At 40.6% G+C, this 16,410-nt stretch overlaps 1 protein-coding gene across 1 annotated transcript; it reads right to left on the bottom strand.

The window, feature by feature from the left end:
* Positions 1–195: 195 nt before the first annotated feature.
* LOC116328399 (secretory carrier-associated membrane protein 1-like) lies at positions 196–9,849 on the bottom strand. Its single transcript, XM_031750178.2, has 9 exons — positions 9,596–9,849; positions 8,672–8,752; positions 8,326–8,436; positions 6,289–6,400; positions 5,468–5,596; positions 4,960–5,119; positions 4,471–4,572; positions 4,259–4,376; positions 196–3,035 (listed from the first exon to the last, which is right to left on the bottom strand). Exons 1-9 carry the CDS (start codon positions 9,650–9,652, stop codon positions 2,874–2,876), a joined length of 1,032 nt encoding a protein of 343 aa, XP_031606038.1. The 5' UTR covers positions 9,653–9,849; the 3' UTR covers positions 196–2,873.
* Positions 9,850–16,410: the final 6,561 nt, after the last annotated feature.

Below are 16,410 nucleotides of genomic sequence, written 5' to 3'. Positions count from 1 at the left end.
TCTCTGTAAACCTTAGAGATGGTTGTGTGGGAAATTCCCAGTAAAACAGCAGTTTCTGAAATACCCAGACCACCTTTCTTCCTCATTTTGACTCCAAGTTTGAATTTGAGCAGGTACTCTTGTCCATGGTCATTCTTATTTTTTTAAATCACGGCAAGAGGATAAATTTGTAATTATATAACAAATCCACAATAATTTCTTTGAAATTTTATTTCATGTTAATACCATAAATATACAAAACTCAAACTATTTCACATGCGACAAAGGCCAGACAAGAGTGCATTACTTCTTTTTACACGTGATTTGATAATGGGGATCAATTTTTCAACTTTACAAAATATACAAGTGTCCCTTTCTGGATGAGTTTTTTTTTTTTTTCTTTTTCTCTGATTCAGTGAAATAACATAGTCACAGGTCCAAAACACAGTTTTGTGTTGGCAAACTTCAAACACATTGTTCTGTACTGCTGACCAGCTCATCAAATACATCAAGAAATTACCCACTGCAGCATGGCTTTGTAAAACAACTGTTTGAAACTATAGATAGATGGGACTCATGTGGGTGTATGGAAGAAAAAGAATACCTCAAAGTAAAACATGGAAAGGGATCACATCACAAACTGAGATTTGAAAACAAATCTGTATGGACATTTGGTAGATTTCTCACAGCTTTTCAGGACATAGAATAACACTTGAGGGAGCTTATTTTATTTTTTTCCTCTTTCATACCAACCATAAACACACATCCTTGTACGACAAGCACACCTCTTGCAAGGTCAAGTTGCAAAGTCATTAAACACTTTAAAAAAAATCTTTAAATCTAGTTGATGCTATGACGGTGTCATTAAAAAAACCCCACACAAACCAAAAAAACAAAAAGGAAACAAAATGCAAACAGCTTAAATTACACCATAAATAAAAACATGTTTTCTCTTGCGCTACGTTCAACATAAAACAAGAAATGTGCAATGAATTTCAATGAAATTACCTCCAAATCAAAAGAATACTGCAGAGATCTAGGCTTATTCTTTCAGGACAAATCACCGAGCCTCAGCTAGCTAACACTGACAGCATTTCGTCCACGATAAAGTTCAGGCTATACATTTTTAATAACAGTAGTGCCAGTTATCACCCGTCTTCTGCCATGCACATCTTCACACAGTCACCAACATCATGAGAGGTGCTAAAGCACAAAGAAAAAAAATAAAGAAACCCACATCCATATTTCACATCAGTGACAGTAGTCTGTACAACTTGGTGCTGGATAACACTGTTATTATTGTAGATAAATTAGTGTATTGTAGTGACGTCACCCCAAGTCCAATCTTCTGTTATATTAATGCTTATTTTGGCTATAAAACTTCAAATGCCAGTAATTCACTACTGACAGAGGAAAACGAAAATGGAGTGTTAGCCTATGTAGTGTACATATACACGGTGTCAATGTTTTTTACAAGTTTATGTATGCAGGTTAATCTCAGGAAAAATGGTAGTATCACTTTATCCAGAACTGTGGACAGTGATTCTTCTGTGAGAAAAGGCAGGTTGGATCCCTATGAATGGTACGCATCCTTTTCGATAGGAAACACGACAGCGGGAGGCCACGACCGAGCGCCTCTGAGATTCATAGCAGCGTTAGTTTTCGAGTATGAGGAGCTACAAAAACAACCGAGGGCCACACAGTTTTTGCATTAATACACACATACGGGGAAAAAAAAAGCTAATATTTCCAATTTTCATCCCCCTTTTCCCTCCAATTTTCTTCTCTTAACCGTCATCTTCTGTCAGGCAGCCACTGAGACATGCAAACAGCCCTCACAGCAAAACCGAGGGAGAATAAGTAGGCAGACAATCACCGAAAACCAGCTCCTTGTGGCTGGGACCAAAAGGAAGTGGGAAGAATGACTTTGCCAAAGACTTAGCTACCTTGGGTGTGCTAAACATGCATGCCGCTATCATGCTGTCAAATCTAGAGATGCTGACCCAGCCCACGTTGTCAATCAAAGTAGCACACAGAGCAGGAAAAAAATCGGTCACCTGGCAGGTGTTGTTGGGGGGGCAGGTCCTTATATAAGAACATACAGACATTTTCCTATTCTTGTGATTTTTTTTTTTGTTCTGTTTTTTACTATAACAAGAATGGTACTTGTCTCACAACAGAAGCACAGATATAGGACAAGGTACAATTTACCTTTCAGAGCTTAATGACGGAGCACTGGATTATATTAAAAAAAAAAAAAAAAACGAAGAGAAAGAAATCAGAGCCACAATTTTCTTAGAGTGAAGCAGACATTCGCACAGAGGCCCAGCCACTTTCAGTATACGGGCAAGAAAACCAAACTATGTGCAAAACACCACGGTCAGATCACTTTTCATTTATCAGGCAGGAAGCTGTTTGGGGGTCATCACCCTCACAGAAATAAGGTATGGTCGAGCTGCGACCTTTACCTGACCTAGGATCACCTCGAGGGGACAGACGAACAAGGAGAGTAAAGGAGTGTGCAAGCGTGTGCGATGAAATCTCACACAGTCGGAGCACACCTTGAGTCACTTGCTGGATGTTTTGTGGGATGTGAGCAGATAGTCACCTGACTGAAAAGCTGACCAGGTGGATGCAGGAGAGCTGATATATGGTTTAAAGTGAAGATGGACAACTCCGGTCGTTTTTTCCGTTATTTTACTTCACACTTTTTAAGCAAAGTGTGTCGGTGCAGGGCAAACATTCACAAATATTATCAATTTGATCCGAGGACCAGCAGGGCCAGAGTTGTGCATCTCCATTTTGTCTGTCTGCGTGTGTGTGTTTAAGTATATGTGTGTGTGTGTGTGTGTATGTGTGTTGAAATGAGCACTGAGCATGTGTACCACATCTGTTTATGGATGAGCTTTGAAGGCCCCGCGAGCAGCATTGGACGCAGCATTGGCTGCAGCGTTGGCAGCTGCAGTCTGAACGGTCTTGTTAGACATGACCCCGGTTGCAAACTCTTGCTGGGCTTTCTCAAAACTAGCACCGGTGGTGCGATAGAGCGCATGCACCTGTGGAAAGAAGACAAGGAATTAGTTGCAATCAATTTATTTGGTTTAAATTTACCAAAAGAACTACAGCACAGCACTGCATGCTCGATAGGAAAGATGCTTCTCTTCCTGTCCAGTCATAGCACTGATTCTTCTCGGCGTGCAGCACTCTGCTTATTTCTAACACACTACAAGATGATGTAGACCAGGGGTGTCAAACATAAGGGGCCAGAATGGGCTGGAAAAAAAATACAATCTGGTCCACTGGACAGCTCTAGAGAATGTGGAGAGTGGCATTAATTTCAGATTTTTTTTTTTTTTTTTAAACACCAGCAAAGTAAAAACTCTCTGATCTTTCACTATAAACCAAAAAAAAAGATTTTAAAGAGCATTTTCTGCAAATTAATAAAAACTTCAACTTTTGTTGATTTAACAGTCAAAAAAGCAGCACTTACATATTTGTTTCATTTACTACAAGAACATTTCTTTATCAAAAAGAAAAACTGAGACACACTGTGGAGACTGAACTTCTTTTTCTTTGTTCTAAGCTATCACAAGGATTAAATTTATAGTGAGAGAAAGGAGGAGATACACTAAAGGGCCCACTTAGAATCATAGTGGGCTGTAGTTTCCTCGGTCTAGACGTTTCCCTCTTCTCTGTCCACTTAAGTCCTCGTAGAAGCAAGTCTTCCTTATTGGCAGCCATCCTGGCAACATTTTCAGGCACTTATTCTAAGCTAATAAAACCAAGGCCCCAATTAAAATGAATGGGGAACGAGCCATAACTTTAATTTCGGAGGTCAACTACACATAAAAACTGAATTGACTGAATCTTCATTCACATTTGATTTGGTGACTTTGCCCAAAATGCGAAATACAGAACATCATGACCTCGTTTAGGTTTCAATCCAGAGAGCAGATATTATCAGTGTCTGCCTCCTCCAAACTGAGGACTTCAACAAATACCATGTACATGTACAGTACACTACCCTAACTCTTTACTACAGTTACAATTAGATCTGTCTGCCACTGCCCAACTGGCTCTCATATTTCCTGCTTCAGCTGTCGACTTGCTCGGCATTCCTGCCATCTTTGGCATTCCAAAATTCTCCCACAGATTTCTCAGAGTGCCCCATCTCACTTTTACAGTGTCTCTATGTCCTCTCTCCAATATTGTCACAGTAAAACCTTTTACTAATAATATCCTTTGTCACTGTAAGGATGCCGTCTTTGTGTTGCGTTACCTTTTTAAACATAATGAGGGAGCCCACAGACAGAGCAGTAAAGAGGGCTGCGATGAGTAACATGATGATTCCTACTGGGATACTGGTGTTCAGGCCAGTTAGAGCTGCGATCCAACCACTGGCAAGACAAAGGAAAAAACCAAGATGACAATGTGATCTTCAGTGCACACTGATCTACGGTGCCTGGATCAGCTCAAGCACAAAATACTCACCATGTTCCCCAACCAGTGATGCCAATGGTTTGTAGAACGTGAACTCCGAACTGACAGATGTAGACGAAGAAGAAGACAAAGAAGCGGAACGAACTGTCGCTCCTACGGTGGAAAAAAAAAAGAAACGGTAAGAGAGCAATGTGGAGGGAATAAAGTCAAACTGTGCCACTAGTTCATCCTCCATTAAACATTAATTACTTAATCCTTCCCTCATTCTCTCAAAGCCTTTATGCGTGAAATAGTCGAGTGCACGGTAAGAACATGGCAATGTCAGCTGCCCAACTCTTTTTACCAGTTTCATATTTGGAAAACTATTAACTTTATCTTAAGTTAATTTATGTATGTTAAAAGGAAAGTGCAGTTTTAATGCAGTTTTAATAGAAGCTCAGAGTTTGTGATGTTTGAGAAATGCTGTTTGAGCTCGTTCTTCTGGGCACACAGGTTTTCTGTAAGGGGACTTTTTTTCTGGTTTTTCATGTTTCAGCTTACCTGAAAGCCCCGTAAAGCGGTCTGTACCAGCAGACGAAAGAACATGGGGTAAAAAGCAGAAACCAGAGCATAGCCAGGCCAAAATCTACGCCACGAGTTGGATCCACACAGAACCAAGCCAAACAGCCAAACATGTTCACAAAGAGCGTGCCTGCATGGACTGATAAACAAAGATGACAAAGAACCTCAGATTAAACCTAAACGTATACTACGCAACATTTTCTATACAGATTCTTGTGAATGAGCAAACGGTTGCAGGGCTCGCAAAATCGCTAGCCCCACGTCCAAAATCCCGCCCGTCGGGCCATCATATAGCCCGACGGGCAGGGCTGAGATAGATTTTGGTCGCCCGACCGGAGATATTGCTAGTTCCGGGACGTCGGGCTAGCAATTTTGCGAGCCCTGAGTTGATGTTTCTTAAGTGACGTGCATCACGAGGTCTTGTAGACCCGCTTGATGTAGTTAATATTGAAAGAAATTGATGAGGTGTGCTAAATGGTCCACTTACACATCCAAAGGTTGTACATAATCTTTACGGTCTTCTGGAACTCTACAGGAATGTCCACTGCAATGTCGTGGTAAAAACATGGACCAACAGGGAACTTCTCCGGCAGTGGAGGCCAGTTGTTCTTCCGCCCTGCGTGAAGAAACGATGCAGTTGTTGGATGTTGATACTAACAGATTTGTTTGCAAGAATCTTAACAAGCCAGAAAAATATGTTACACGTTATTATCACCACGGACATTATCCTACAATTAGTAAATGTGAATAAAGTATGAGTGATTGACATGTTTCATTCAGTCTATTCAATTCTACTTCAGTTAGATTTGTCCTTTGTACATTTAAACATGAACATCCACTATAACATAATGCCTTCTTAATTCAAATACAGAGAAATACTTTTTTTTACATTTTAAAACTCCGTGTTTGTCAATCACCATTTATTTATTTTATGCAACTTGTATTAAGTCTCCCATTTTGTGAATCAGACATTCACTAAGATCAATAGCTTGTGTGTCGCTTTCACTCCCATCCTGCACCACACACAGCAACACACTTTGGTCCATTTGATCACCTGGAGATTTTTTGGCTCAATGCAAAACTTAAACTGGAACATTTACTGTTCCATACTTATGTAACACTGCACCTGCACAGAATTAAAATGCTCTTCTCAAATTGTGTGCCACACCTGATATGTTAGTGTCAAGGTAAGAAGTCAACTTTTAGATCAGCGCTGTTGCTAGTCCAGCTCTGAGTGGGACCCAGAATTCAGACTTTGAGGTTGAAGCATGTGAGTGATTCAAATGGGTAACTGATGGACTGACTGACCTCCCACGGCTCCATGGGACTGTAACTCTCTCTCTCGACGATCGAGCTCTGCTGCTTTCTTCTCCAGCTCCTCCTGCCTTCTCAACAACTCAGCCTGAGCACGCGCTTGGTCCTGAGACAAACACAGATGCGATCTTAAAGCTCACAATCCAACATCTGACAGAGGTCCAATATGACATGAAGTCCAATGATGTAAGTAAAGGATTTTTCACTCAGGGAAAGCTCAGACATGTTAGTTTAACAAGGGAAAATAAGGGCTCTGATTTGAAAATTTATCAACAACTGCAGTTCACTCACTCGCCTCTAACAGCTAGTTCTATACAACTCTAAAGTGATGCTACAGGTGGAAAAGGGGCATTAAATGGATCCATACTATTCAAGACAGTGACATGAAAGGGTGCAGGAAACATTAAATGAAAAGGCAGTACCTCATTACGCCGCTGATGGGCCATCAGAAATCAGATAAGTATATGAAGAACAAGAGGAAAAGACAAAGTGTTGTAGTGTTGCAGGTATGGGGACAGTTGCACATTTTTGGTTCTTTTGCAATTTTGATCACCTTTAACAAATAGAGCCCAAAGTCTAGGTTCTCTGGGACTCGCTAGCCACCTTCAACTCTTCTTTTTTGTACACAGGGATCTACAGAGCTAGCTAAAAAAAGGACATTTGAACACTGCTGCTTTTGCTAGTCTGCAACAGAAATGCTGGTTAACTAAGCGACCCACCACAGAAAGCAGCGCCTCTCTCTTTCTTTGATGGGAAATTGTAAACAAGCAGGTGGGAAATGAGACAGACAGCTGTGCAAACTAGTGTGAGTTTGCAGCCCACTCGTATGTAGGCTGTGTCAAGAGTACAGTAGCTTATAACCACTTGATTGGAAAAATGTACAACTACATTCTGCACAGACATGTAAGGAAAGACGTCTGCTGTCGGTGAGACTGCTAACATTAGCCACTGTTTTCAAATGTATCCAGCACTGTGTGTAAGATGTGCAAAGTACCACTTATTTCAGCAAGATTAAAAATACCAGTTTATTTTCAAAGAATGTGATTAACTGTTTAAAGTAGCTCTTAAAAACATAAGCAGTATTTCTATTAATAATGTTTAAGTTCTACAGTCCTAGTTGACTCCCTTGAGTTTCTTCTCAAACCAGTAAATTAATCTCTCAGAAAAGTCTTTAGTCTGTGGAAACTTCAACATCTTCCCTCTAAAGTGCATTTTAGCTGCTTTGACTGTAAATTCAGGTTCATCCTGTTGCTTCTGTCAGCAAAAAAATCAAAGATTAATGTCAGAGTTAGAGTTCCCTTGGGAGCCATATATCCCCCAATAACAAAACCTCCACCATTCTTCACAGATAAAATCTGTGACTGAAAAAACAACGCCGCCAAGCCAAAGTTTTCTTTGATTTTTTTGAGGCCTTCTGGACCTTCTGTTAATGAGTATCCTCAGCGGTTTGTATCTAGTGCTGAACTTGCTCCAGTTAAATAAACGAGACAAGACGTGATGAATGTAACAGGACAAGAAGAGACAGGAATTGTGCAATGATCTACACATTTGTGCTTCTTGGCCTAACAGGTTACATTTCCATTTTTCTTGTATAGGCCTGCTTTTACAGAATAAATCCAGCTGTTGATGTCCACCTCTGTCTGACAGATTTTTCTCTCTTATCTTCCTCACTTGCACTCTGACCCTCTTTACTTCTCATACTTACAAACAACTCCATCTCTTCATCAAGTCCAAGCTAGATGTTAATTAATGTTAACACACCGCTTCCCAAGAAATGTTTCACAGCCATGTTTTCAATTACTTTTCAGCACTTGCACGTTGGGCACTGTATGTTTAATGGCTATAACACACTCATGGCTCTTTTTATACTAATAACTGAGTAGAAAGACGAGGAAAAAAAAAGTGTGACTAACCAAATATGTTTAGTTTGAATTGCAAATGACAAAAACATGTTGACAACCTAACTGAAACAAAAAAATGAGAAGAAAACTGGATGTGAAACACGTTTATGAACGCTCCTGAGTGTTTTACCTGAGTCTGTTGCTGTGAGTAAGCTGGTGGCTCTTCTGTGGGCTTCATGATGGCAGGCTGTGTGTTCTGGGAAGGTGCTGGAGTAGATTTGGGGGCATTTCTTGGGGCTGCCTGTAACCCAGCAGAGATTCTCTATGTTAATATTTGTGCAAGCATTAAGAAAAAGTGTAATTAGGCCACAGTCATATTTTGTCACTGAAATCCTCTGTGACTGAGAGGAGGAGGAGGAGGAGGAGAAGGAGAGAAAGAGGATGAGGGTAAGGGATAAAAACGAGGTCACTGACTAAGAAGCACATAAACGCATGCATGCACACTACTCATCAATGAAGTTGCCCGTAAAGCTGACCGTTCTGGCGTCTGTGAAGGGGTTATACTCCTCCAGACCACCAGGAGGGGCAGATCGTGTCACCTGGGTCACCGAAGGATCCTACAGGGCAGAGAGGTCCACATAGGAATTTAGGGAGTTAAAACTAAAACTGCAAGACCAAAAGCTTCATTCATTGGATGCCGTTCGACGGCCTTTAGTTTCCTGAAAATCAACTGTGAGACGTTTTCATAAACAACATGTAAATGTATCACTTTAATGATGGTATTCTACTAATATTAAGGCTTTCCACCATGTTTTGTGAAAAGCTAAAAACGCGCTCGTTAAAACACCCTGATAAACACAGCTTCAAGTAAAGGGGAGTCAACAGTTGCTTGAAATTAAAGCCTTAAGATTTCTGGAAGCGTGTGGTTTATAAAAGGTGGAATAAAATGCAAGCTGTAGCAGAAATTCACACCTTGTTCCCTTGCTTAACATCGAAAACAGATGTACAATGTCGGTATTTCCAAAATATTAGTCTACATGACTGCAAAGGCAGCCAAATGTTTACTGGATACTGTGAAAGTACACAACACACTGTGATATGAGCACAAAAATGCACCTGTCCTAAGCTAGCCAGCCGGTAAACTGTCCATCAAGCTAGCAGCGGCCAGCAAGTGTTTACAGACGGTGGGCAGAGCTAATGCTACCCAGCTAGCTAACGTTGACATAGTGTGTCTTTGTTCTCTAATGACATAATTCCTTTAAATTCGAATACAATAGATATCCCCAGCAACAGTGCGTTGTGACCATGTAATTATTCGGCACCCCCTCTACAAAACTATCGAGGTATAAAATTTGATGATTAGCTCATTCTGCAAGCAGGGATGCTAAAGTGAGATTGGCCTCAGTGGGTTTTCAAGCGTATACTAGCTTGCTTGCTTGCTAGCTAGCCGTGTCAGCTACCTGAAAAGGATTGCTGAAATCCGGGTCTGCGAACGGGTTGCTGTCGAAATCGGACATTGTGTAGCCTTTCTAACAAGAGTTTCCTGTGTGCGGGAACTCCCCGATTCTCCAGGGAAGGCTCAGGTCCTTTGATTTGACTGCTTCTCTCTGTCGCCTGCAGTCTTCTCCGCCTCCTGCTGATGGAGACCCCTTGATTAGCAAGTTAGCCAGTAGCACAAAAATGGCAGGAGAAGAGAGGATGCGTGATTAACAGAACGGTCTACGTCACTGTTTCAGCACCGCGGACAGCATGATGCCCGGGCAGGTGCGCTACCTCTGAACACAAAGGTGCAGTGCACTCTACGAGACACCTCTGGTGTATTGTATTGTTATGTACTGTATTTGTGTATTGGACTGTGTGTGAGTATTTGAGACTTAAACATGGACGATTACAAGTTCACGTGTTGCATTCAGTCTCCATATTTCCAGAGTACAATGTGCAAAACACACTACATGAGAGTTTACTGATTACAAAGTTCATCCAGTCCTCAAACTATACGCTGAAAAGCAACTGCCTGCCTTTATGACAATTTGTTTGATGTCATGTAAGTAAACAGATGTTTATTTACTGTTTGCAGAACACAGGATCCCTCTGCATGCTGAACAATTCTATGACTAATAATATAAGGAAATTTACCAGAAGTAATCTACATTATAGACTCCATATCATGGATTACTGTACTTAACCCATTGGAGCATCTATTTGAATTTTAATATTCGCTTTTTTCTTTGTTTATTTTGACTTTTTTGATGTGCTCAAATATGCCATTATCAGCAGAGTGGGGCACATTCACTCAAAAACGGTCCCTTGTTTTTAATGAATTTTTACTGAATTATTCGAAATTATTTCACAAATATTAACATGTTGTAAGTGAATTAGTGCTTATATAGTACCTTCCACCCTCCACCTGCCAACCTGTCAGCTGTGGTTAGATGGCGCTGATTAGTCTGCTGGGATGATGATAGTTTAGTTATGTGTTTCTTTCTGTGTGTGCGTACTCTCCTACGTTTTGCACATATACATTGAAATGGATGCTCCATCCATCCATCCATCCATCCATCCATCCATCCATCCATCCATCCATATTTATCATTTTCTGGGTTGTGGTGAGGCTGGAGCCTATTCCAGTTGTTATGGGACTGAGAGGTGGGATACAAAATTTGCCCTGGATAGTTAGTCTGTCACAGACCCAGGCCCAAGCCAGGCAGTGGATTTAAACCAAGACCTTTTTGGTGTGAGGCAACAATGCTAACCGCCTCATCACATGCAACAAGTCTTTTTCACTTATTAAAAAAAATTGTAAACCTTTGACCCACTACAACATTGGTGCTTTTCTTATTATCTGTAAATAATTAATAACTAAGAATGACCCAAAGAAACCGACCTTTTGCTTTTATTTCAAGTGCACCTTACTTTTCTAATTTCTTCTGTACTGAATTACATTTTCAGTAATGCCATGTTGCTTTCAGTGCAGTACTTTGAAATTAGTTATTACTTTTAAGCTCTCAAGATTCTTTTCATAGCATGCCTATACCCACATAACCATACAATAAATTCGTTTTTTTAATTAGTTTTGTTTCAGTTGCCAAACAAAGAAGTCAACCTAAACTTATGGCTGCTTTTACTTGAGTTTTACAATTTCTACCTTTGTAAGATGTAATGGCCAAATCTTTAATTCGATGTACTGATGAGAATGTCTTCCCAAATTAAAACTTCACACCTCAGCGCAAAAGTGGAACTAAAAGGCAAAACCTGCACACCCGGGCTAATGTGAGACAAGAAAAGATTTTTTTTCTTACATCATCCTTGTGATCATTCAGTAAACTACAATATTTGAGCTCCTGTAGGTCAAATACCAACGCAATCTCCTCTACTTGATGATTATGATGATTACGTTAATGATGATAATGATGATGAGGATGGTGATATATGGAAGTGTCTGCTGCTCACTTGGTCGCTTGTGCCTGTGTGAAAGAAGTAGAGAGGAAAACCTAGACTGCCTTTTTCATGATAAGTAACAGTGACCTCTTTATCTGGAGCAATCCCAGACAATTTACTGGAAATCATTTTATCTCTCTTGTCCACATATAAGAAGTATCAGCCCCCCTGAGAGCTCCTGTGGTGTGTGTGCGTGTGTGTTTTTCTTCACTGGCTTGAAGATTCAGTTATATGTCAAAAATGCCCACTTGGGGGAGCTACGATCCAAAAGGTCTCTTCAACCCCGTTTTGCAGAATCCTTTCTCATTTTCCATCAATTTATTTTCATTCAAACCAAGGGTGACCATGTGAAGAACATCAGATCAGTTGACAGCCTGTAAATGTGATTTAAACATTTAAGCACCATTTACCCAGATTAAGTTTCAATTGAAGAACAAATGCTATTAGGTTGAAATCTTACAGTATGTTGTAAATGATGGTGGTTAAAATATTCCCTTTTCACTGTTTGAATTCAGCTGCTCATTTTTAAACAAAGACAGCACGTTTCTTTAGTTTTATAGCTGCTTATCATACAACCGTTAAATTAAACTAATGGGTTTTTGTTAATAAGCAGCTAAACACTTTCATGGCAAGTTAATGTGCTTTTTTGCTTTATATACTGTACCTATATAATGTTTGTGTGGATGAACTCTAGATAAACACAAAGTGAGAATTCATTGCAATTCAACTTCAGTACACACACGCACACACACATAAATGAGCATCGGTTCCTCCCCTAATCTTGTATTAATGGACCCAATCACAGAGTCTATGAATAATCAATGGCCAGTGGTCTGCAACCGCAGTGCTGAGACCTTGAGTGAAACTGAATTTTCCTAATAAGACACACACACCCACCCACCCACACACACACATACAATCACACCTTGTGGACCTAATAAGCTCTAATGCTCTGTGGGTTGAAAATACGTCACATGGTTTGTTTGCTGTAGAATGTGAAAGATAAACATGCTGTGCCCGGATGTGCAAACTGGACGTACTGTATATGTGTGTACAGGGGAGGAAAAAGGTGTGAAAAGAGGGATCTGTCTGTCCTTGTCCACTTGTCCACTGGCCCTCTAATGCTGCTTTCCATAGATGACTCTGTGAGGAAACAACCACTTTGGCTAATAGCTGCTACATTAGTCTCTTAACCAGCTGGTCATGGCCATTTAGAAATGTTCATTAGGTCGCAGACCAGAGTGGATAGGTGAGATAGTTCACTCCACACTGTTGACTGTAGAAAGACAGGAAAGGAGACAGAGAAAGGGGAGAGAGAGAGCGAGGAGAAGGGCGGACAAACAGACGGTGAGGGAGAAACAGAAGCAATTTACTGGCCAACATGACGACCAAGTGTAAAAAGCCACGGATGCAATTATCGTCATATTGCTCTGAATAAGAACCTTGTGCATAATTAGATCTCATTAAGGTCTATGAGTGTTATTTTAGGGCTCTGAAAGGTTGGATAAGCAGCACTTGATATTATGGCTTATTAATGCCGCAACATCTGGTGCCATTCTGGCAATGGCCTGACAATGTCTAAAGGGGCTGAAAAAACTCAGTATTCAACTGATGTTGTGACTAGATGGTCAAATACAATGCACGATCTGTTATGCTTATCCAAATATAGGGCTGGAGATATACTGTATATAGATATAGGGTATTATGGCTTTATGTATGCTGTGTGTATGCATGCGAGTTTGTTTGTGCTGATGACCAGTCAGAACACATTACACACCGCAGAGGGAAACAGCCCTCTGTCGCCGGAAAAGCGATTGATTCTCCATTTCCATATTAATGAGCAGATTTGTTAAGAGCCTGCAGGAGTGGGAGAAAATAACAGGGTCTTCATAGGGCACGACATTTATAAATAAAGCTGATGCAGAGAAAAATGGAAATTAAACCTTTTAGTTTAATAAATTTGAGGCGTCCGCAGCAAAGCGAGCGATTTGCATTTCCATTTGTGGCCAAATAATGAGAGTGCGGGTCCATGATGAGGCTGCTAGTGCTTCTTTTGGGTCTCAGGCAGTCAGACAATCACTCCAGCGTGCAGCCCTCCACATCAATGTCATTAGCTCAGGCCTGTTAACTCTGCTACTTGGCTTTCTAAGATTATTTGGTGAACTAGAGATTCCTATTGTCGCTTCGAGTGAGGAATAGAAATGCCGTCAAAGTAAAATTCATTCACTTCTGTATCTACAGCATTCCCCACCTTGGACGTGTCTATATTTTTCCTTAAATATTCAACTTTGTCTATACATGCAGACATAACTTTAAAGATATATTTTGTTGTTCTAAAACAACCCTGTCAGAAATCGTTGCTTTCCTTCGCTCTGCCATTCTCATAAACACTTGCACCTAGATGCACACCCACATGTGTCTGCACACACACGCACACACACACACAAAGCATCACTGATTGAATTTATTGGGGAATGGATGTTGACTAGACCACTCCAAGTAGGCTAGATTGTTGTTGTTCCCAGATTGACAGACAGACCCAGAGCGGCTGATTGAAAGTGCCTTTTAGCTTGCTCTCACTGTATATTTGATTTGGCAAAATGGAAGGGGAGTCCAGTCTTTTCCCAGGATGCAAACACAACTCCCTGTGTTTGTGTGAGAGTATGTGTGTGTTTGTGTATTTATGTGCGCTCTGCGTACGTTGACTAGTGGATGCTTTTGTAAATGCTGCATAAAATGTACCCTTTCAGGTATTAATTGAATAATGCAAGCACTCCTCTTGTCAGCCATCAAGTGGGCCACTTTCTCGGTGGCCTGTGCTGTTCTCTTTGCCTGTGAATTGACTAGATTTATCTGTGTTGTTCCAGTCAATGGATGCCATTTGTTCCAAATATTTGACATAAACATGCAAAGAGCAGAGGCGTGCACTCATAAAATAAGCTTCTAGACTGTTGTTTTACAGCCCAAAGAGACAGAGGGCTCTCAGCCTATCAAATCATGTGGAGCTCTTGCTGAGCCAACAGCGTGTTAAAGTTCTTTTTCAACCAATGATGTGATGAAAAGGAACAATTGCTGCCATAAAAAAAAAGAGGAGAAAAAAGAACGGGAAGAAGGAGAAAAAGAACATGACGAGAGAGACTGAGTTCTTTGGTGGTGCCAGTGCGCAGCTGGAAGAGAGCTGTGCAGTGTCCTGCTAAATATGCATAGTTATTTTCCATGCCTTTAATGGGACACATCTCATTGAGTGCCTTATGTCTGCTTCCAAACTGTAAAAGATATTTAGCTTCACACCTGCAGGAAATTCCCCGTAATAAAGACAATATTGGCAGAGTCTTTGCTGAATCTGCTCGATGCTTCCTAATGGCAGTCACACAACTTCTGTGTTAATGCAGCTTGTAAGGAATGAAAATTAAAGTTGCATTTAACTTGTATCTTTGCATGAAAAGGATGTGAAGTTGATTGTGATTAATCGGGGTAGCCATTTATTTTTATGCAGCATTTTTTTTTCAAATGTAGAAATTCCCCTTAGATTTTGTCTGTATTGCTTTTATGGATTGGACGTGTGTGTGTGTGTGTGTGTGTGTGTGTGTGTGTGTGTGTGTGTGTGTGTGTGTGTGTGTGTGTGTGTGTGTGTGTGTTGCCAAACTGTGAGGTTCGATTTGCTGATTTAGCACCTCTCTAATTTTCTGCACGGTAATATTTGCCTTAACCTACCTGCCATCTGTTTTTATTATCCAGGTGAATATGTTTGTCTAAGGATATCAATAATCATAAAGAAAGCAATGACTCTTTCACCTCTCCCCGTATAGTCCTCACAGTACCTCTGTCTGCCTCTCACACGAGGCTGCTCTGGCTTCATGATCTGCCTCCATGCAGTCTACATATTTCAGTGTGTAATTGGTGAAAATCAAACATTTTCAATCCCAGTTTCAGTCAGTCAGTCAGTCAGTCAGTCAGTCAGTCAGTCAGTCAGTCACACACATACAGTACATAACTGCACACACATGAATTCACATACACTGTGCCCGTGGCTCTCATGCCTTGACAGAGTGTGTGCTCTCCTATTACAGACAGTAATTACCGTCAGTCACCCTGTGTGTCCATAACAAGCCAGCATAATGCCCTAATCAGGCCTGGATTAATCTAACCCTCTCTCTAATCACTCTAAAAGTGATTTATATTGTTTTTCCTGTTCGGAACAAATGAAATCTGTAGCCTAAATTAATACTGGCTTTTCATCACTGGGAAGCTAAAAAGCCAGTAACCGTCACATTCTTGTCATTAAGACTGCATCTGTGGAGAGATGTACACACACACACACACACACACACACACACACACACACACACACACACACACACACACACACACACACACACACACACACACACACACACACACACAGTCATGCAGGCATATTTAGGTTGGAAAGAAAAAATATATAATACAATATTTCATTAACTAAGCATACTAATAACATTAGCGTTTTGTAGAAAGGCTCTCAGCCCCACCAAATGGGGTCATCAGAACAACAACAAAACATTTTATTGCTGCTGTTTTATATTACACATTCTTCTTTGATTTAATAATTTCTATTAGAAAATGGCTGCTGATGAATTACACTTAGACTGGACAGATGCATCGGGCTTTTTTAGCATTAACTTTCTGAGACGTGAACTACATGCACAGAGTTTATTGGTCAGCCTAATGTATGTCGGCACAGGTATAATTTTGCACTGTAGTACACGTAAAATGTGTTTTTATCCATCTTCCAATTACTCTGATGAAAAATGCTCTATATCATTCTGTACAAGCCATTTGTTAAATTGTATCAACC

The sequence above is a fragment of the Oreochromis aureus genome, linkage group 12 (genome assembly GCF_013358895.1).
Source record: "Oreochromis aureus strain Israel breed Guangdong linkage group 12, ZZ_aureus, whole genome shotgun sequence".
NCBI classification, from domain to species: domain Eukaryota; kingdom Metazoa; phylum Chordata; class Actinopteri; order Cichliformes; family Cichlidae; genus Oreochromis; species Oreochromis aureus.
This window is presented reverse-complemented; position numbering and strand designations above follow the sequence as displayed.